This window comes from Sapajus apella, unplaced genomic scaffold (assembly GCF_009761245.1).
Source record: "Sapajus apella isolate SASKATOON/1434 unplaced genomic scaffold, GSC_monkey_1.0 scaffold23, whole genome shotgun sequence".
Taxonomy (NCBI): domain Eukaryota; kingdom Metazoa; phylum Chordata; class Mammalia; order Primates; family Cebidae; genus Sapajus; species Sapajus apella.
Genome location: NW_022436963.1, coordinates 35,314,162 through 35,336,155, shown reverse-complemented (window position 1 = coordinate 35,336,155; position 21,994 = coordinate 35,314,162). Strand labels below are relative to the sequence as shown.

General features: G+C 37.0%; 1 protein-coding gene across 23 annotated transcripts in view; it reads right to left on the bottom strand.

Moving 5' to 3' along the window:
• SETD5 (SET domain containing 5) overlaps positions 1 to 21,994 on the bottom strand; it is an 82,015-nt gene that overhangs the window by 43,683 nt on the left and 16,338 nt on the right. For 7 of the 23 annotated variants that reach the window (XM_032290587.1, XM_032290586.1, XM_032290583.1 and 4 more), the window contains exons 2-4: positions 9,091 to 9,148; positions 4,654 to 4,840; positions 3,635 to 3,859 (exon numbers count right to left, since the gene is read on the bottom strand). Coding sequence is in view for 15 of the 23 variants with exons in the window: in XM_032290565.1 (XP_032146456.1) it covers positions 152 to 243 (92 nt within the window). In the remaining 8 variants the exon portion in view is untranslated. Of the gene's footprint in view, positions 1 to 151; positions 3,860 to 4,653; positions 4,841 to 9,077; positions 9,948 to 10,354; positions 11,938 to 21,994 lie in introns of those variants that run through there. The other 16 variants (XM_032290588.1, XM_032290570.1, XM_032290572.1 and 13 more) reach the window with 8 other exon arrangements.

The window sequence follows — 21,994 nt, the reverse complement described above, 5'->3', positions numbered from 1 at the left end:
TGAAACAATCTTATTAACATAGCTAAGCCTATAAATAACAGTAGGAGTGTTATTAAATGTGGACTGTGTGTAACATGAAGCCAGTACAGGCAGATGTCTGAAGACAGGCACCTGGGATACAAGGTGTCCCTAATGACAAACACAAACGTACCAGCTGAGCGGGGAGTTTCCCCTAGAGAAGCCACTCTGGGCTGGTTTAGACTCAGAACTATTCTTCTTAATTGGATCTCTTAATACTTCCATGAAACCTCACATGACATTTGCAGTGAGTGAGATGATGAAAGTGCCTTCTGCACTGCCCCAGGGACCAGGCCCTCTTCCATTCACTACCAAGACAGGATACCCTGAAGAAAGTACAGGTAAAAACAATGGCATCTTATATTTATCATACCTCTCATCTTGATGAACCCCCAAACACCTTTCAAATATTAGAGTAATAATTTCTCATCCACCAATGACATGCAAGCATATTAAGTACAAAACTATTTATCAGCTGCATGATAATACCATAGAACTTCAAAATAATAAAAACTAAACTGGAAAGTTTTATTAGTCTAGTGACAAATAATAACAATAGTAATGGCTACCATTGTGAACTGCCCATTATTTGGTAGGTGCTTTATATATATTAATTCATTTAATTTCGGCAACCACTAAACATTGTGTATACTCCATTTTTACAGAGGGGGAAGATGTGGTGGTGAGATTACATGACTTCCCCAAGGTTACATGTTGACACAGCTAAGATTTGAAACAAAGTCTGACTGACTCCAAAGTCTATGCTCTTTCCACTTTAGAAAAGAGGATGACATTCAGTCCCTTAAAGATTATTTGAGATCTTTATTAACTATGCTTAGTGAGAAGCTAGGTTTAGTATCTTTTTGTACCCTTTGTGAGTAGAAAATAAACTACTCAAGCACAATGTATTATTGTAGAATTATACATGTATTTAAAGTTAGAAAATTAATGCAAGCCTTTATAATAAAAAGGCTTTGATGGCAAAGGATAAAATTCAGGTTTATGGGAAGAAAGAACTTCAATTCTGATTGTTACCTGGTTAGGTTCAGGGCATACTGAAGGATAATTCAAAAATATAAAGTCTGCATGACTTTGCAGAACAGAATAATGATTTGTAATTTATATTGCTTAGAACACAGGTTCACAAATTAGAAACTCTAGTAGTGACTAGTATAACTCAAACTTAGAGATTAATGGGTCTTTCAGGGAGTCAAATAATGCATATTGTTTGCTTGAAATAACAGACATTTTTTCCTGCTTGAAGTTATACAATATGTAGTATGGTAGGAATAAAGTGTGCAGTTCAATGTGGTGCAATGTCAATTGAGAAGTGAGGGATCAAAGAAAATTCTGAGATATGTATCCAACTCACCCAGTTATATGCTCCAAAACTGTGAGAAGGGATCTTATTAATAACAGCAAAGGAAATTTCTAGGTGAAGAAGAACTTTAGACAGAGGAAAGTATTCTCTGTTAGTGAGGTGCATGCATTTTATTACTTAAAAGTGTCTGCAAGATGGGAACAGGGGAAGGGGTACATCAAGAATGCAGGTCAGTATTCTTGAGAAAAAGATGATCTGAACATGGCTCACTGAGAGGCGATCATCTCTGAGTATTAGGAAACAGGTGGGGTTTCCTAAATGAAACCAAAGGTAGACAAGCATTAATAAAATGAAGGTATAATTTAGTTTCTATGATGGATAGTTAAAAGAAAGTAATTAAATTTATACAACATTGTTAATTTACTAGGTACATTACTAGATAAACAAGTATTCCAAAGAGCTGTACATATTTTATATCGATTTTGTACCACTGAAACACACAGGGTGAAACATGATAGCTGTTTATTAGGAATGGATTTTTTGGGGGTGGGGGGTGGAAAACAGGATAAAGGAAAGTTGCATGAAATCAAAGATGGCCATGGAGATGGAGCTATGCTGGTTGTATGTTACCCATCTCCAAAGGGGTAAATATGAACATATGCACCTCATGTGCAAGTGTAGGGAATAAAATTAAAATGTATATTGCGGAGGTTAAAAGGCCATCCTATTGCACAATACTTACTAGTCAAGCACAGCATTTAATATATTGCTGTGCATGCCAAATGTAAAATCTGATGAAGAAACTCTGCAATTTCCATATTGGTTACTGATTAAATACATAGTTAGACGCTGACAGGTAACTACAAGATTTCCTAAAATATTCCTTGATATATATACCAGTTTTATATTTTAAAATATGAATTTAATATTTGGAATAATGGAATTACATCTCTTTAGTAGACAATCACTTTATGCAAATGTAATTACAGTCTTTCTTCTCCTATCACTGAATTGGACACATACACAGAAACCAGGCTCACAACAGATATACTCCATCAATTGTGTTCTAAGTACAACATGCAACCAGCTGCTATCATGCCATTTCTTGGAAAATGCCTGAGATTCTGTTATGGCAGAGTTGGAAAGTCAGAAAAATCTTTGCTTATCTTGTTACATCTATAAATTTTCCTATAAACACACACAAAAATAAATGCATATTGCATATTGTTGCCATCAGATTTTAAATTCCATGAGGTGAAGTCTAGGTCTAGCTGAGTATGTTGCTAGATTAACCTGTTGTTAATACCAGGTTTAATCTTAACAGTGAAACAGGCATGATGAAACATTAATAAATATCATTAATGATTTAACGGAATGGTACATAAGCTAGTTATTGACATTCTTTTCCTTTGTAGAAAGGCAAACTATGTAGTTAGTTATGACCCAAGTATCAGAAATCTGTCTAGAGATCATAGGTGAAAATGTTTCAGGAAATCCTATGATATGCTGGTGTTAATAGAGACAATTCAATCTCATTTGTAGACCAGAAGTATTTTTATTTCTGGAATTACGCCTGGACCCCCTAGCAGTATTTATGGGCAGTCATGTCTATACTTTGGGGAAAATACCAATTGTTAACTGCTTTGGGTCTCTTATCTACTAATTCCAAACTTATCTGTTTAACCTGTTTGTTGAAATTTCTCACAAATGTGAATGCTACCTATCTATATAATGAGACAATGCACATTGTAGCAGGTTAGTAGCTGACTTTACAAAAACTATAAACACAATACAACTGGGATACCTACTAATGCAGGAAGAGTTTTAAGTACTTTATTTCAGGAAAGAGTTGTAAAATGGGAAGTCTCAGTTACTGACATAGCTAAATATCTTTTGCATGCAAAAAAAAAAAGGAAAAGAAAAAAAGCTCTAGAAGAAACAAAATCAACCCTTCCCCACCCCCAACCCTCGTTTTTCCTTTTTATATGGGAATAAGCTCAAACACTGCTTTTCATTTTAGACTACCCCAGAGTATCATATACTATTTCTTAGGGTAGCTTTAAGTCTTCCTCTTTACGGAACTCAGTAAACAGGTAAGTTATATTAGGTGGCTTTATGAAGAAATATACATGCTCTTTAATAATATTCTCAGTTTTAAGGAAGAAAACCACTATTAATTAGGGATGCCATTCAACCCAGAAATCTGGTACAGCTGCTTTGCTCTGCTGAAGGGGGAAGAATCCCCAGGGACTGTGAAAATGGCAAGAGAAACAGGGGAATGAGAGCAACACCCACCTCACTCAAGAAGTGGCTGTGGGATCAAGAGTCTGAACTGGACCTGAACATATTCAAAACACCAGGATTTTTCCAGCCCAGACCCTAATCCCTGGTACTGCCTGGAATAGACTTGGCTTCTGGGGGTGTGCTGCCCCCTAGGCCCCTTGGGTCTCTTTCGCTGGACTTTCACATCCTGGTGTAGTGCCACTTCGTCTTGAAAGGTAGGGGGCTTCCACTTCCTTTCTGTAAGCAAGGAAGATTGGGTACAAGGGAGGTAAAAGGACAAAAGGGGGAATCTGTGAGCAGGGGGAATCTTGGACAACTTAAAAGATAAGGGATACAAAAAGGCTAAAATTTTTAAAACTGTGAATAATATATATAAAGTTGTATAATGAAGGCCTACCTTCATGGTTATTTGGCATTTAAATTCTTCAAGAATTGAGAGAATAATTTTAGGGATTGGGCCTTTGGACAAACTGAATTCCTAAAGCTGCTCTTAGCTGAAAAAAAAGTTTGGTACCACTGATTTTGAAGGTCCTCTTTCTAGGCAACAAATATTATAAAAAAACAGATGACATTGTTCTCCATGTTTTCTACCCCAGAAGTCAGAAGGCCTAGGCAACCTGCCCATATAGTTTTAGCCCCTTTACTCTAGAACAATAGGAAGTACATAGGAAGAGGACTTCAAGGAAAATCAGTTGGAAACAACACTGCCTTATCTCCCTCCATCAGAATAATCATTAATTCTATAGAAGCAGGTAGTAACACCTACTTTATTTAAATCTTCCCCACCCATCAAAACAAATGAAAATGAATTCCTACTTTGCAACTCTGGTTCTATTCATTATTTGCCCAGAAATACCCCTCTGAAAACTCTTCCTTCCCCTTCTAATTTATTTTTTCCTCCAGCTTCAATGGGGGAAAAGGGAAAGGTCTAATGTTAAGAAAATACTACATATTATCTTATTAGCTATCCAAATGAAAGTTGTCTCCACACAGACTGGTAATGTACCTACTACCTAGAAAGTAGCACTTACTCTGATCCAGCAGCCATATCTGAGTAGGATGTATCTGGTGTGGTGACTCCCAGAGGGATTGCAATGCTCATGACGTCCAACACAGCAGAGTTTGGAAATCACGGGGTCCACTTAATGGAGACTGACCACTCTGAGAGTGGGGGTGAGCTGCAGAGCCTCATCCAACATGTTATGGACATGAGGAATCCTGCAACAGAAAAGGAAAATATCTAGTAAAATAAATACCTAGTTATCAAGTAGTTCTTTATCTTAAATGCTACTGAGTATTTTTCTGCTTTCTTGAACAAGGCTTTTAAGGGATAATTATAAAATAAATACAGCTACAGTGTCCCATGTTTATTATGCATTTCATTAATGTTCCACAAAGTGAGGTGTCAAAAAGTTATGATTACATTTTATTTTACTTTTCAGTAGAAGGGGAAGAAAGACTCTGCTCATCTCACTAACCAGCATTCTGCCCATTCTAAAACTTCCCAAACAAAATTTTCTGGCAGCCTAGGATCTAGCAAACAAGTTTTAAGACACAGGATGGTTATTAGAAATATCCTAGTTTACCTAAACTCTTTTAAAAAAATCAAGATCTTCATTGAAGCTTTTTACCTAGGCCACAAGTAAATGCAGTTTCACAAGTAGTCAACACTGTTATTTCTTCTAAATTAAAAGAGATCAATTTGTTGCTTATACTGGATTGCAAACAGCTGTTTCTTACTGTCTTCTTTTGTCACTGAAAACTCTCATCCTTCTTTTAAATCATCTTAACTATAATTTTGGGAGAAGATGCAATCTTAGCAACTTTATTTGTGGGGTAACAATACACTGCTAGATATGAACAAAAATATAAACCAGGAGGAGGCTATGTGTGTGTGGCTGCAGAGGGTGCATAGGAAGTCTCTGTATTTCTTGATGAATTTTTCTGTGAACCTAAAACTCCTCTAAAAAACAGTCTAGATTGTTTTTTAAAAACAACAACAACAACAAAAAGCCCCAAATCATGAAGAGTACAGTTTCATGATAAAGACTTAAGAACTGTGTATGAAAAAGTAGTGAGGATAGCTTGACATGGTGACCATAAACCAGTGGAATTTGGGAACAGAAAGACTCAGAAATAACTGAAGTATTAAAAAAATGCAAAAATAGATTAAGAGATTTGGAGTTATGGTGCAGAGGCAAAACAGTTTTCTTTGTGTGACTTTACATTAGTTTTATAGTAGTGTATAAAAAAACATTAAAAGAATAAAACAAAAAGCATTTTATTTGGGGGGAATGAAGTCAATATGAATGTCAAAGACTCACGCTAATAAGGACTTTTGCAAAAGACTACAAAGAGTCATGACTGATATACTGATTCATAATAAAACAAGACATTAGAACAATTATTAATACTAAAAAAACTAAAGGAATGAAAAGTACATGATACTGACTGAGTCAACCCAGGGGGTTAATGTAAAATTTTTATTTTTTTAATACAGTTTCACTTTTGTTGCCCAGACTAGAGTGTAACGGTGCAATCTCGGCTCACTGCAACCTCCGCCTCCTGCATTCAAGAGATTCTCCCACCTCAGCTTCCTGAGTAGCTGGGACTACAGGTGCCCGGCACCATGCCTGGCTAATTTCTGTACTTTTAGTAGAGACGAGGTTTCACGATGTTGGCCAGGCAGTCTTAAACTCCTAACCTCAGTGTTCTACCCACCTCAGCCTCCCAAAGTGCAGGGATTATAGGCGTGAGCCACCATGTCAGGCCAGTTAATGTAAATTTTAAATGGTAGATGGTCTGAGATGCTCCAATCTTACTTTGATAGATAAAGATTAATGCAAAAAAAAAAAAAAAAAAAAAAACTTGTGTGCTGGGTACAGTGGTTCACAACTGTAATCCGAGCATTTTAGGAGGCCAAGGTGGGAGGATCGCTTGAGCCCAGGAATTTGAGACCAGCCGAAACATAGTGAGACTCCAACTCTACAAAAATAGTAAAAGAAAAAAAAAAAGAAAAAAAAAAATTATCCAGCCATAGTGATGTGCCTCAGTCCCAGCTACTTGGGAGCTGAGGATCACCTGAGTGCAGGAGGCCAAGGCTGAGGTAAGCCATAATCACACCACTGTGCTCCAGCCTGGAAGATGAAGTGAGACCTCTGGGTGTGACAACACACCTGTTCCCACCTAACTGGAGGTAACAAATAGCTGGGCTGGGGAATGACTGGGCTGCTGGTGGTGGCTTATTCCTGTCATCCCTGCTCTTCAGGAGGCTGAGGCAGGTGGATTGCTTGAGCTCGGGAGTTCAAGACCAGCCTGGGAAACGTGGTGAGACCCTGTCTCTACTAAAAATACAAAAATTACCTGGTGTGGGCCGGCATGGTGGCTCACGCCTGTAATCCCAGCATTGTGGGAGGCCGAGGCGGGTGGATCACTTGAGGTCAGGAGTTTGAGACCAGCCGGCCAACCTGGTGAAACCCCATCTCTACTAAAAATACAAAAATTGGCTGGGTGTGGTGGTGCATGCTGGTAATCCCAGCTACTCAGGAGGCTGAGGCAGGAGAGGTGCTTGAACCTGGGAGGTGGAGGGTGCAGCGAGCCAAGATCGCACCACTGCACTCCAGCCTGGGCGACAGAGTGAGACTCAGTCTCAAAATCTGGTGTGGTAGCATGAACCTGTAGTCAATCCCAGCTACGTAAGAGGCTGAGGTGGGAGGATTGCTTGAGCTTGGGTGGTGGAGGTTGCGATGGGCTCAGATTGCGCCACTGCACTCAGCGTGGGCAATAAAGTGAGACCCTGTCTCCAAAAAAAAAGAAAAAGGGGACTGATAGTTTTCTGCCTTTAGGCCAACCTTACACATAAATGTTTCCTTTCCCTAACAGCATATCCAAACAGAGACTTTGGCAGTACATCTTCTAAGCCTTTGGGAAACTGAAGTAAAATCTGTAAAACACTCATCAAGTAAACCCAAAAAGACATAGTTACACACTGGGGGCTGTTGGTTACAACTCTTTCTATTAGTATCGTTGTATAACTCAGATTTTTAAAAAGCCCCAAAGCTGTCTGACCAGATAATCCTAAATCTGATTATCATCACACCTCCCCTGATCAGTAAAAGGAATCTGAATCCTGTTATATTTTTAGTAAAAGAGTTAAACTAAAAACCTTACTCAACATCATTAAAAACCCCTTGCTGTAGCCATTACTATTGTATGCCCATTTAAAAAATGTATGGTTTCATGGTGAAACCCCATCCCTACTAAAAATACAAAAATTAGCCGGGCATGTTGGTACATGCTTGTGATCCCAGCTACTTGGGAGGCTGAGGCATGAGAATCATTTGAACCTGGGAGGCAGAGAATGCAATGAGTGGAGACGGCGTCACTGCACTCCGGCCTGAGTAAGAGTGAGACTCTGTCTCAAAAAAAAAAAAAGGAAAAGTACAGTTCTAGATAAAAGACAAGTTATAAACCTAAGCTGATACTTGATATTTTTCCTAGAGCAATTTTTAAAAGATATTCTAAAAGGAAAAGATGGAAAACTTACTTCAGATAACATCTTAATGAGTGAATAAATGATTGCTAAATTCACTAATTAAATACCCAGGTATTTTGGATAGATGATAAATAACTTTATGAAACATTAAGTTGGCCAGGTGCGGTGGCTCAGGCCTTTAATCCCAGCACTTTGGGAGGCTGAGGTAGGCTGATCACCTGGGGTCTGGAGTTCAAGATCACCCTGGCCAACATGGTGAAACCCTGACTCTACTAAAAATACAAAAAAATCAGCCGGGCATGGTGGCAGGCACCTGTAATCCCAGCTGAGGCAAAAGAATCACTTGAACTCAGGGGCCAGAGGTTGCAGTGAGCCGAGATCACACAATTGCACTCCAGTCTGTGCAACAAGAACAAAACTCCATCTCAAAAAAACAAACATTAAGTTGATAACTATAAATATCTGTTTCATAAAACTTCTTCCATTTTCCTTGTGTCTAGTTTAGCATGACTGTTCCACTCTTCTGATGAAAGCAACCAGAATAGGTTAGCTTGAGCATCTCATCTTAACTAATGCTTTAATAATAAAGAGGCTTCTTAATTCAAATGCTGTTAATAACCCCAAATTTCGCAAATGTAACCATAAGAATAGTTCCTTCCCTAACTCTCTGTAAACTCTAGCAATTAAAATGTTAACTGAGGAAACTTTAACACATCATCTAAATGCAGTATTTTCTTATTATAATTTGTCTGTTTTTTCCTACCAGAATATAAACTCTATGAGGACATGAATTTTTGTCTGTTTTATCCACTGCTGTAGTTTCAATGGCCAGAACAATGACTGACACACAGTGAAGTTCAAGAAATATTTGCTAAGTAAATTACAATCACCATTTACTACAACATAATTCTAGGATTCACTTGAATGCAAAAAAATAAAACAGAAATTAAAAGGATTTACTTGGGTCAGTCACCTTTATAGACTTCTGAATATGAAGTCCCCCAAAATTATCTGCTAGTAGTTCTGAAGACCTAGAAAAAGTTGAGACACAAATTAGTATAGAAAGAAATAACACTGATGAACACATAGAATGGAATTCTATGGCTATATTGATAATTTTGTTTCTGTATACTATCTTGTTTGACCATCCTAAATCTATATTATCTTGTTTACCACCTTATGTCCATCCATCACTAAATTTTTGCCCTTTAAATTTTTATTTTTCCATAAAGCAAGAAACTAGAGGGTAGGGAAAGAAATTATTTGACTTAAATGGTAAATACTTATGTCACTGGCTAATTCTTCCCCTTTCTTCATATTAGAATTATTTCTCATTTTCCAAGGGACCCCTTCTTTTTCTCTTTCTTTAGACGTGCTTCTCTTCTCCACTGAACACTTCCCAAATGCAGAGACCTTTCTTAACCTGATGCCAGACAACTCTCCAGTCAGACAAGGGCCCATCGCCACCCATTAAATTACAAGTCCTTATTTATCACTCCTTTCTTTCCCCTCATTCTACACCCCCTAGTTTCCAGTCCTACTAAAAAAAAGAGTGATAAAAGGGAGTCAATTCTATTTGTGGTCAAATGGAAACATGCTTGAAAAACGGGGTTTAATTTTCTACCTTCCAAAAAGGAAGGGAAAGTAAGTGACCCAGGACTTTGGAGGGAAAATGTACCCTTTAAGTCTGGTGTTTTTTCTATAAAGTCAAATTTAACACTAGCCAGAATGAGTTGTTAACATCTTAAAGATTAATATATCATAAACACGAAGAGCTTTTCATAGGATTACAATGACCAAGCATTAGATTTATTTGTTGTTTTATGATTTCTAATTAAAAAAACTGGAAAATAAACTATTTTCAGAAACAATTTAAAATAGTACATCCAGAATCATTAGAGAAATAAAAAGTATCAAAGTACAGTAAAAGGAAGGAAGAAATAAAGTAAATCAAAGAATAAGCAATAGCAAATAAGAAAGAAAAAAGGAAAGGAAGAAGAGAAATAGGTGTGAGTGTACAATAGGGAGAAAATGCAACAGAATTTCAATTTCTTTTTAACTATTTCTAGAACAATCCATCAGAATCCACAGGAACACTAGTAAGTTCTTGGATTCAGAAACAGATGCAGTCTGTATCTTCCAGTACCAAGTACTCTCTTTAGGAGGTGCCGTTTACATACAGTTTTTCTAGGGAAAAGGATGTTAAATAGAACATGCCAGAAATGTTTCTTAATTACCCCATCTTTTTAATTGGGTTCAGAAATGGCCAACCGTCTCTGTATCATCATTCTGACAGTCTCTTCTCTATATGACTTGCTGAAAGCACAAGACCTGTATGATCTGCCTGGTCATTTTCAGAGAAGACAAACAAAAAGTGTTTTATGAACAATTCCAACAGAGATTTCAGAAGAAGAAATTGCATCAGACAGGTGAGGCGGAAGCAGCTGGGAGACAAGAGTCCAATAAACAACCAATCCAATGAAAGAAATTCAGAACAAGTCTGCTTCAGTAATCCTGTGAAGAGGACTGGCAGGAAGAGGAGTGCCGCTTCAGAAAGAGAACAGGCCTCATATGCTTCAGACAGTCTTTGTACTGAGGCTGTGGACCTTGGCCATTCTCCCAGAAATGATGCAATCCTGATGAACAAGATCTGCTGCCAGAGAAACAATTGTTAACAGCCTATGCAGACAGCAGCTCAGCCAAGGAGCAATCTCTGATCAACTCTCTCCATAAACCACCAGAACGCCAAATCTTTCTTCCTCAATTTCAGTGTCTGACAAAACATAAGTGAACATAGTATATATTTAGATACGTAAGAACAAGCCATTTTCTCAAAGTGTCCTTTTTCTGTTAATTCCTTTGGCTGTACAATATCTATTATTAACTTGAGATAAAATACTGAGCATTTTTTACTTCTATAAATATAATTATCCAATCATTTAACAGTGATATTAACACAAATACAAAAATTTATACTTATTTTCCTCATTCTCCAAGAAAACCCTTTTTGGGAGGTAGTTTCTTCCCTACGCATAAAAATTGCTCTGAAATCGATCATCCAACGATAATATTTCAAAGTAAAGATAAATATGTACACATTCTAATTCAGAGACGGAAAGGTATATTTCATATGTTTAAAATTAGATACAAGTAAATATTAAATATTGGCATCTTTCACAGAAAAGAGAAAATCTAATCTTGCTTAGGCTGACATAAAGGGTAGGCCGAGCAGTATCATCTCACAACAGTACTTATAACACTTTTTCTTTGAAGGGCAGCAATATTACTTCAGAACTTACTGAAGGATCAGATTTTCATCTTATTATTCACAATTTACTAATTTAGAATCTAACTTAAAAATAATATTCCCTAGAATCCTCATCTCCCAGGCCTGGTTTCTTTTTCAGAAGTTTTTGTTATCAGATTTTTCACATGGTATTATAAAAGTATAAAAAATTATTTTTTTCTCACTAAAGATCCCATATACAGCAGTTCTCTAAACTTCGACTAGCCAACAGCCATGATAAACCAAATTTCTTCCTTTTGAAAGCAATAACCCTTAAACTGGGATTCATGAAAAAACACAAATATCTAAGATATATCCTGAAATAAATATATTCAGCCCAATCTACTACTTCTATATACTACTAAATAACGAAAATGAACAGATATACAGAATAGCTCTGAAACACTAGGGAAAAAAAAATCTATAATAGGTCCATAAATGAATAAATTTAATTCAGGAAGAGAAAAAACTTTGACAATATTTCAAAAGGGTTAAAGTTGTTAATAAATTTTTTAAGATCCAATTTCTGAACTTGATTATTCAAAATTTTGTTTTTACATATAGGCTGAATTTATTCTTAAACACATCTATAGTTATTTGAGGCTGAATTTATTCTTAAATACATCTATAGTTATTTGATTTCTCTTTTGAATGATTTTACAAAATAGCAAAAAGGGGAAATGGTAAAAGAATATTAGGTTTTTCAGTATGATGATTTTTACTCTCTACTTAATTTTTAAATCACAGAACAGTCCAGAATACAATAAATATATGACTACATTTTATCTACATGACAGACTTGTATGAGAATGAATGTGAGAATGACGGAAGATGTACTTATCTTCCATCTCCATCACAAAGTCAAATATCTCAAGTAAAATCACTGCAGCTATACTATGACATATAGCCTTTTACCTTAGAAGAAGAAAAAGTATGCTAGGAAAAAGCACGACTAGAGGCCAGGCACAGTGGCTCGCATCTGTAATCCCAGCACTTTGGGAGGCCAAGGCAGGAGGAATGCTTGAGCCCAGGAGTTCGACACCAGCCTGGGCAACATAGTAAGACCCACCTCTTAAAAAAATGAAGAAAGAAAAAAAAAGAAAGGCACTATATTAGGAGTTAGGAAACTTGAGTTCTAGCCTACAACATAATTAGTGACCTCAGAAAAATCACTTTACACAGATGAACCCTAAATTCCTCAAAGTAAAATCTTCATTGTGTTTCTTCCTGCTCCAAATTTCTATGAATCCTGGCACTGCTGCCAATTAGCTTAGGTAATTCATAGAATGTCTCAAAGTCTCAGTTTTCTCATCTGTATAATAAAAAAATAATACCTGTTGTGCTGACTCATAGGCGCACACAGACTTGCGTTTGCGGCAAGTAAGAGCTTAAATAACTTTCTGGTTAAATCCAACACCGCGTGTTCTCACTCATAGGCGGGTGTTGAACAATGAGAACACATGGACACAGGGAGGGGAGCATCACACACTGAGGTCTGTAGGTGGGAACTAGGGGAGGGGCAGCGGGCGGTGTGAAGTTGGGGAAGGATAACATGGGGAGAAATGCCACATATAGGTGATGGGGAGGAAGGCAGCAAACCACATTGCCATGTATGTACCTATGCAACAATCTTGCATGTTCTTCACATGTATGCCAAAACCTAAAATGCAATTAAAAAAATATATATATACATACATACATACATACACTTTCTGGTCCCTTTAAATATATGTGAAGGAAGAGGAGCTGCTGCTAATAATGTGAGAATGGCTAAACTCTTCTCCAAAAACATGTATTTCAAGTTTGCTATAGCAGACAATGTGGAAAGAAAAAAAGTGAGAAACATGAAAAAAATGAGAAAGAAGTGTTAAGCATTAGAAGAAACAAATTACGAGTTACTGGAAAACAAGGAGATGAACTTTAAAAGAGCACTCAGAGATAAGTTCATGTAATTGGAACAGTATAAATTAGGCTTATAATCTGGAAAAAATTAACGCAAGCAAAGGATTCAGGGGTTCAGAGCTGAAGAGAGAAATACTGATTGGGGTGAGCAGTGAGAGACAAGAAACATCATGATTTAGTAATTTAAACCAAGATAAAAATTTCCTTTTCTTCCATCTCTTCTACAATACCAGTTTATTCCCTGATTCCTCTGCCTAAATTTATACTCCCTCTAGGAGATACCGAGCTTGGCACAATAAACTGATGTCTATAAGAAATATAAGTTTACTAGGATAAAAGGCCATTAAAGGACAACTTTAAAAAACCCTACTTTAGTCTATATTAGGAATTTCTTTCCCCATAAAAAAAATTTCATTAGTAGTGACTATCATAGAGACCAAGTCATACTTAGCAGTATGTAGAGCAAAAGAGGGGAGTGGCAGCAGGATAAGACTACATACCATAAATAATAATTATTATCTAAATATTGTGATCACAAATTAACACTGAAGAAAAAGAAATATTTTATTTACAGCCCATTTAACAATGATAAACAGGTATTTACTGCTAAACTAACCAATAATACACAGACTCTTTGCAACCTTAACAAGATCAGGAAGATTTTAGGCTTCTAAGTACCAAATAAAGATAATGCCCTCAAATAATTTAGACTGACTAACCTATTTAAAGAGTTATATTCTCAACACTTTCTGAAAGTTCTGTCCTCCTGTATTTTGAGGCTCCGAACAGGTGTTAGAGACCAATGTACCAAACTAGAGTAGGAAAAGAACTTCTCAAATCTCTACACAGGCCTCCTCTGTGAATTCAAATATTTTTCGTTTTCAAACCCCAAAATGGAAGCCACTTTTACTTGGTATAGATGAAGTGGGTTGTACAAATTTGTGAGGCATTAATATCTGTATTTTTACTTTGATTAATTTAGGAAAATTTCTCCAACTGATGAAGAAACAGAAACGAAGAAACAGAGCTACAAAAAGATTAACTTGTATGAAGTCTACTACACACCTACATTAGTAGAGTTTACAGGAAAGAAAATTAAGATTTTAGTGTATAGCTTCTGTTTATTATAGCAATTACTACTTACCTTAGATAGCAACATCTGAATTATAACTGTTTTTATTTATTTATTCTTTTTTCTTTTTATATTAATTAATCAACTCGTAATTCCAGTTTCTGTGTATTTTCAATAATCAACTGTTTTATTTCTGAGACAGGGTCTCACTGTCACCCAGGTTGGAGTGCTTTGGTACAATCATAGTTGATTGTAGCCTCAACCTTCTGGGCTCAAGTGATCCTCTCACCTCAGCCTGCCAAGTAGCTGGGACCACAGATACGTACTGCCATGCCCACCCTTGTTTTTATTAAGTATCAATTATTATTGGTGCTATGTTAGACAATTAGGTCCAGATAAAATTCCTGGCTGTCTTGGGATTTATATTATGTAGATATGCAACTTTTTTCCTTTATTCATTATTCATCCATTCAACAAACACGAACTACTCTTTATATGTGTGTGTATACATACATACACACACATACATACATACACCATGTTAAGTGCTATTTTAAGAGGTTTCTTTTATCCAAAGAACAAAAGGGTAGGCAACTTGCAAACTGTTTAGGTTTGCCTATGTGCCAAGTGTTGCATGTATACAACCATGAAGGGGGAAAATAAAATCCTCAAAGTGGGCTGAGCGCAATGGGGCTCATGCCTGTAATCCCAGCACTTTTGAGAGGCCGAGGTGAGGGGATCACCCCAGGTTAGGAGGTCGAAACCAGCCTGATCATCATGGTGAAACCCCGTCTCTCCTAAAAATACAAAATTAGTTGGGTGTGGTGGTGCACACCTGTAATCCCAACTACTCAGGAGGCCAAGGCACAATAATTGCTTGACCCTGAGAGGCAGAGGTTGCAGTAAGCCGAGACTGCGCCACAGCACTCCAGCCTGGGTGACAGAACGAGATTCTGTTTCAGAAAAACCAACACCACCACCAACAAAAACTCAAAGCTTAACAATTCTGATATGCACAGTAGGGTTCCCCTCCCCTATGAATGGCTGTATCAATAAAAATGCCTGTAAAAATATGCAAATATTACAAAAGCATAAAAGGCAGTAGTTAAATTCTCATGTAAGTGATAACCGTACTGCTCTGTAAGCTGCTTTTTAAAATTTAGCAGTAAGTTTTAGATATGTTTCTACGAGTATGTATAAAACCATTACTTTCTCTGAAGTGAGTATTCCAGTCTACTTATCTACTATAATTTAAATCAATCCTCTGTTGGTAGATGTTTAGATTGTCACTGCTTTCCCATAACATATGCGATGCTGTGTTCAACGGTCATATACTTATACCTTTCTTTATACATATGCACAAACATTTCTTAGGACAAATTCCTAGAAATTAAACTGCTAGAATGGTATGGGCATATTTATTAGTGATGACAAACCACCCTCCAGGAAGTTAAAACCATTTTACATTTCCACAAACTTTTAGGTTCTTGATAAACATGGTAGGTGGCTAAATTTCCTTATTTCCTTAAAAGAATTTTTCTTTTTTTTTTTTGAGACAGTGTCTTACTCTGACGCCCAGCTGGAATGAAGTGGTATGACCAATGGCTCACTGCAACCTCAGCCTCTTAGAGTCAAGAGATCCTCCCATGTCAACCTCCTGGGTAGTTGAGACTACAGGCACACATCACCACTCTCGGCTAATTTTTAAATTTTTTGTAGCAATTGGGGTCTCACTACGTTGCCAGCGATGGTCTCAAACTTCTGGGCTCCAAGCAGTCCTGCTGCCTGGGTCTCCCAAAGTGCTGGGATTACAGGTGTGAGTACCACACCCAGGCTTAAAATAACTTCAATTTTCACTTTCCTCATACGATCTTTTCTGTAAAAGATTCTCTATATTCTAAAAGAAAACCCTAGGGCTGGGCATGGTGGTTCATGCCTGTAATCTCAGAACTCTGGGAGACTGAGGTGGGTGGATCACCTGAGGTGTTCCAGACAGCCTGGTCAACATGGCGAAACCCCATCTCTACTAAAAACACAAAAATCAGCTGGGCGTGGTGGTGGGCACCTGTAATCCCAGCTACTTGAGAGGCTGAGGCAGGAGAACTGATTGAACCCAGGAGGTAGAGGTTGCAGTAAGCCAAGATTACACCACTGCACTCTAGCCTGGGTAACAGAGTGAGAATCCATCTCAAAAAAAAAAGAAAAGAAAAGAAAAAAGAAAAGAAAAAGAAAGAAAGCCCTAAAATGAAAAGTTATCTGCAAATTCTCAATGTTTATGTGATTTGCTTTTTTTTTTTTTTTTTTTAAAGACGAAGTTTCACTCTTGTTCCACAGTCTGGAGTGCAATGGTGTGATCCCGGCTCACTGCATCCTCTGCCTTCCAGGTTCAAGTGATTCTCTTGCCTCAGCCTCCCCAGTGGCTGTGCTTAAAGGTGTCCACCACCATGCCTGACTAAATTTTTTTTGTATTTTTAATAGAGACAGGGTTTTATCATATTGGCCAGGGTGGTCTTGAACTCCTGACCTTAGGTGATCTGCCCGTCTCAGCCTCCCAAAGTGCTGGGATTATAAGCATGAGCCCTGAGCCTGGCCAGTGTGACTGATGTTGAAGACTACTACTGATTGGATGTCTTGTAGAGTTCTTATACACTAAATATTAATCTTAGTTGCATTTCCACAAATTTGGGTTGGGAGCCTCCTAGCTGAAGCAATATTTCAGAACCAAAGTATTTTCTGATAGTTGTCCTTTGTCATAACCTTTGTTTAATAGGCTGTACTAAGCTCTACATTTCTTCTTTCAGTAATGAAAAAACTTATGCTAGCCATCTGTAATCTAACTGGCATTTGTAGAGGTCTGACTGAAAATGCAAGTAAACTGTAAGATTTGAGTGCTTCATTTCAAACAGATTATCAAAACTCTGTTGTAGCAGTTCTGCCTCAGAAGTATAAAATATGATGCATCATTTTTAATCACTTTTGGGGAAAAAAGAAACCTAGACACTGTAGGAGACTTATCTTAGAACATGTGGGGAAAAAAATAAGAAAATAATTTAAAAACTTATCTATACTGATTTACTAAAAGACAGGAAATATAATATTGACTTCATTTTCACCACAGGAACAAAATCACTTGGTATACTCCATATGACACACACACGGTCCAAAGCCATGCTGTGACCAAATGAGGGGGAAAAAACCTTCTCTTTTTTGTTGTGCTGGCACTAGCACCTCACTGAGAGCCTGGGTGAAGAGTTATTCTCCTCTGAAATTTTTGCAGACTTCTTGCAATCCACATCAGTCACCTGCCTATGATTTCAAGGTAGCATTATACAATAGCAGTGACTGATCTCACTACCTCTGGGGTGTGAACCCTCCAATCTACTCTACATTCTTCCATGATGTTATCCCTTCTAGAACATAACTTTGGTCACTATCATTCCATTATTTGAAATCTGCAAATAATGGTTTCCTTAATGCTTATTGGTTAGTCCAAATTCCTTTGCCTGAATGGGAACAAGAATTTTTTTGTCAATTAACTACTAACCCGTTTCCTTTTCCTTCAAAACTCTGTTTACACTATTTATGCTTTTTTTTTTTTGTATCTTAAAAAAACACATATGGTGAAAAACTTCAAATAAATATAAAATCAGAGAAAAGCCCATAATGAAGTCCATGATCCCTACCCCGCTTTAATCAACAATCAATTCGTGGCCAATCTTATTTTATCTATAACCTCTCTTCTTCCCAGGATTACTTTACAGCAAAACCCAAAAATACCAGTTGTGTCTATGACATCTGGTAGGTGGAGCTATCCCTTGTTTATCCTTATAATAGGTATAAGGATACGTAAGAGGGGCATGCTTATCATGATAGGTGATGGTGATAGGAAATCAAAGGTCATCATTCTTTAGCAAAAGTTCCCATGAATAAAAAGCTTATGCAATTCAACAATTGCTAGATTTGCTGAGTAATGCTTAGGTTTTACAATTATATACTTCGGTTATTAAAAATGTCTTAATCATTGAAACATTTTAAGAAAAAAATCACTGTAAACTATTATTTTTATGACATGAGTTTGCTGATAAATTTCTTGCATTCCAGGGAATGCAAGTTTCTCCCCAGAGCAGAGCTAACTGCAAGTATATACATGACCCACAGCTGTGACATAGCATTCCTATATTTGCTATATGCCAACATACAAAAATGGCTAAGACACAGGAGAAACACCCCAAAGCAGGCAGTGAGTTTGATATTCCATAAATGTGTGTACTAAAGATAAGGACTAATTGTATCACAAAAGTTATGGCTCACAATTGAGGTAGATGACCAGCTGTTCTTATTTTTAGTGAGCAATCTCTTAGAGTATTTGTAGTCTTAGAGTGCTGACAGACTTAGGGCAAAAAGGCTCACCCACTCTGAGGCACACCTCCCAACAGAAAAATGACTCATAACAACACTGAGTGTCACAAACCAAAGATATTTTGGATGCATGTGGAAGATTCCTATTTGAACCACATACACACAAAAATTACAAATAAAGTAGCCAGGCATGGTGGCGCACACCTGTAGTCCCAGCTTCTCAGGAAGCTGAGGTGGGAGGATGGCTTGAGCCTGGGGGCTGGAGGTTGTAGCGAGTTAAGATTGCGCCACTGCACTCCAGCCTGAGACAGAGCCTGTCTTTAAAAAAAAAAAAAAAAAAAAAAAAAAAAGTAACAGCAATGGAACACAACGACCAACTCAAGCAAACATTTAGGAGGTTACTGAGCAAAATAAAATCTTTGGAATAGTGAGCACATTTATCTCCCTAGAAGCCCATGAGGCCAAATATCTTTGGATTAGTTAGCTAGTGGCTTGTTATGAGACCCAGGACCTTCAACAGTTCCTGTAATCTAAAACATTAGAAATATCTAACTTACAGATTACAAAAACTTTCTCTGGAAATCTTAATATGAAAAATGATTTTAAAGCCTTGACACATATGCTCATTTTTGATCTAATTTCAATAAACATTTCAACTGTATTTGGGTCAAAATGCTCATGTTATTAATTTTTACAATAAATTACCCGCAGGAAACTGATAAAATAGTACTTTTTAGTTATGAATACAACTGGCATAAACTGCTTTCATTCTTATACAAACTATAATTACAACCATACACCAAGCGCAAACTTTCCCATTTATTTTACAGTCTCCTTTAATCATCTCTGTTAGTTTTCCTGTCATATCAGTTTGACCCCAAACAAAGCCCAGAATTCTAGCACTGAAGAGTGAAGCAAAACACAGACTATCTCGGATTTCCATAAATTTGGTATTTTCTTTTTCATTAAAACATCTTCTGTTTATAAACTTATTTTTTCCTGAGTAAAATAGTTCCAAATCCTGAACCTTTTTGTTTTTGAATACTGTATTTCCTTTTCCAATACTCAGTAAACAATGTAAAAACATTAATGAAAAATTCATGCCCCAGATTTTTAACAAATCCATTGCAGATCACCGTTAAAAACTTAAAAACTTAAAAGCAGTAGTTCCCAATCTTTTGGAGAAAAATGCTTGTTTCTTCTTCTAAGATTAAAAATTTTCCTTCTGTTGATGAGGATAATACAGTAAAAAATATACTACAGAGAACTAATAATTCACCTGCACAATATCCTTCCATTTTATGACCTTAAGGACCATTATCTATTTAGCTAAGACAGAACTAAACAATTTATATCCTGGTGAATACATGGAATGATACTACTAGTGAGAAAAAGAGAAACAAAGATCCCTCTAGAAAGGGCTCCTCCTTTCACCTGTTGTGCCAAACAGCAAACTATCATTAAGGCTCCTTGTAAAAGCAATGACAACCTCCTACTCATCCTTGAATTCTTAAAACACACACACACACACACACACACACACACACACACCCACCCACCCACCAAAAAAAAAACAAAACACACAACCAATGGCTCTTCAATGAATTTAGAGTTTCTTAATCTACTGAGATTCAAGGCTGCTTTTCACATTTATAACTCCAACTCTTTTTACATCTGAATATGAAAGTAAAAAGGAAATCTAGTAGCAATCCATTTGCTATAATACCAATATCGAAAAACTGATCCTGGGCATAACTACTTAACTACCTTGTGATTGTTTTTCTAGCAGATTTCAAACTTAATACTTAGCTATTATTTGAGCATACATACTCATTCCTCAGAAAACTGCAGATACAAAATTTGATGTAGAACTTCTAGGCCTCTGTTGTATATTCTTCCCTGAACTGCAGCCAGTCTGGGAAAAAGGAAGCCCCCAAATTGATTGAAAGGCCAAAGTACTGATGTTTGGAAGAGGCCAATTAACTTAAAAATAAACACACACACACACACACACACACACACACACACACACACGTGTACCAAAGTAGCTAGAATTTATAATCACTCCAGTAACATCTGAAAAACACCCATCCTCTTCCTTTATGTGTTCCAGATCCAGAAGGCCCATGCAATTCTAGGCAAAGAATCCTAGGGAAAAAAGATCAAAACTACAGATGGGCAGCAATAAAGTCAGGAGGAGAGAGAAGGGCAGATTATTATCAGTAGATGTGGAAGGCTAATTAAATAAGTCTGATATTATATCTTTTCAGAAATTCAACCATATCATAAAATGTTACCTATTGCATACTGAACATACTATTGTATTAATCCATTTGCTTCCTCAATCTTCTGTTCAGGAATGCTCTCCAGAATCGGTATAGGCTTCTTTATAATACTAAAATTTCCCTTTTAGTACAAACTCATTATGTATCTATGTAGGTTACTCTATTTTTCTGTTGATTGGAAATAGGTGATTATGAGGAGAGGAAATGGGCTCAGAGGGTAAGCAGTCCCAACAGGGAAAGACGGAAACATTTGATTATGTTCACTAGTCTGTTTTACCAGGACCCATGATAGCCAAGTATATGAATACTTTTATCTTAAAATTTAAAACTTTGTGTTATTGGCTGGGTATGGTGGCTCATACGTCTAATCCCAGAGTTTTTGGGAGGCTGAGGCATGGGAATCTCTGGAGGCCAGGAGTTCAAGGCCAGCTGGGCAACACAGCAAGACCGTTTCAAATAAAGTATGAAAGTAAAATGGTATAAAGAAGTCCATTTATTCATTATCCAGTACCAACAATGACCAGCTAATAGTTGATTGTTTCATCTACTATCCTCTCTCTAACATTTCATTTCATCCATAAATATTTCAGCATGTATCTCTGAAAGATAAAGACTAATTTAAAAAGCAAAATGTGGGCTACGCATGGTGGCTCATGACTGTAATTCCAGAGCTTCAGAAGGCTGAGGCCTGAGACCACTTGAGGCCAGGAGTTCAACCAAGACCAGCCTGGGCAATATAGTGAAACCCCTGCCTGTATGATATATATATTTTTAAAAATTAGCTGGGTGTGGTAGCACACACCTGTAGTCCTAGCTACTCTGGAGGTTGAAATGAGCCCAGGGGTTCAAGATTACAATGAGCTATGATTGTGCCACTCCACTCTAACCTGGGCGACAGTGTAGAACCTTGTCTTTAAGAAACATAAAAATAAAAACCAAAACTGTGCATTGTAGCTTACTTATTTATTTATTT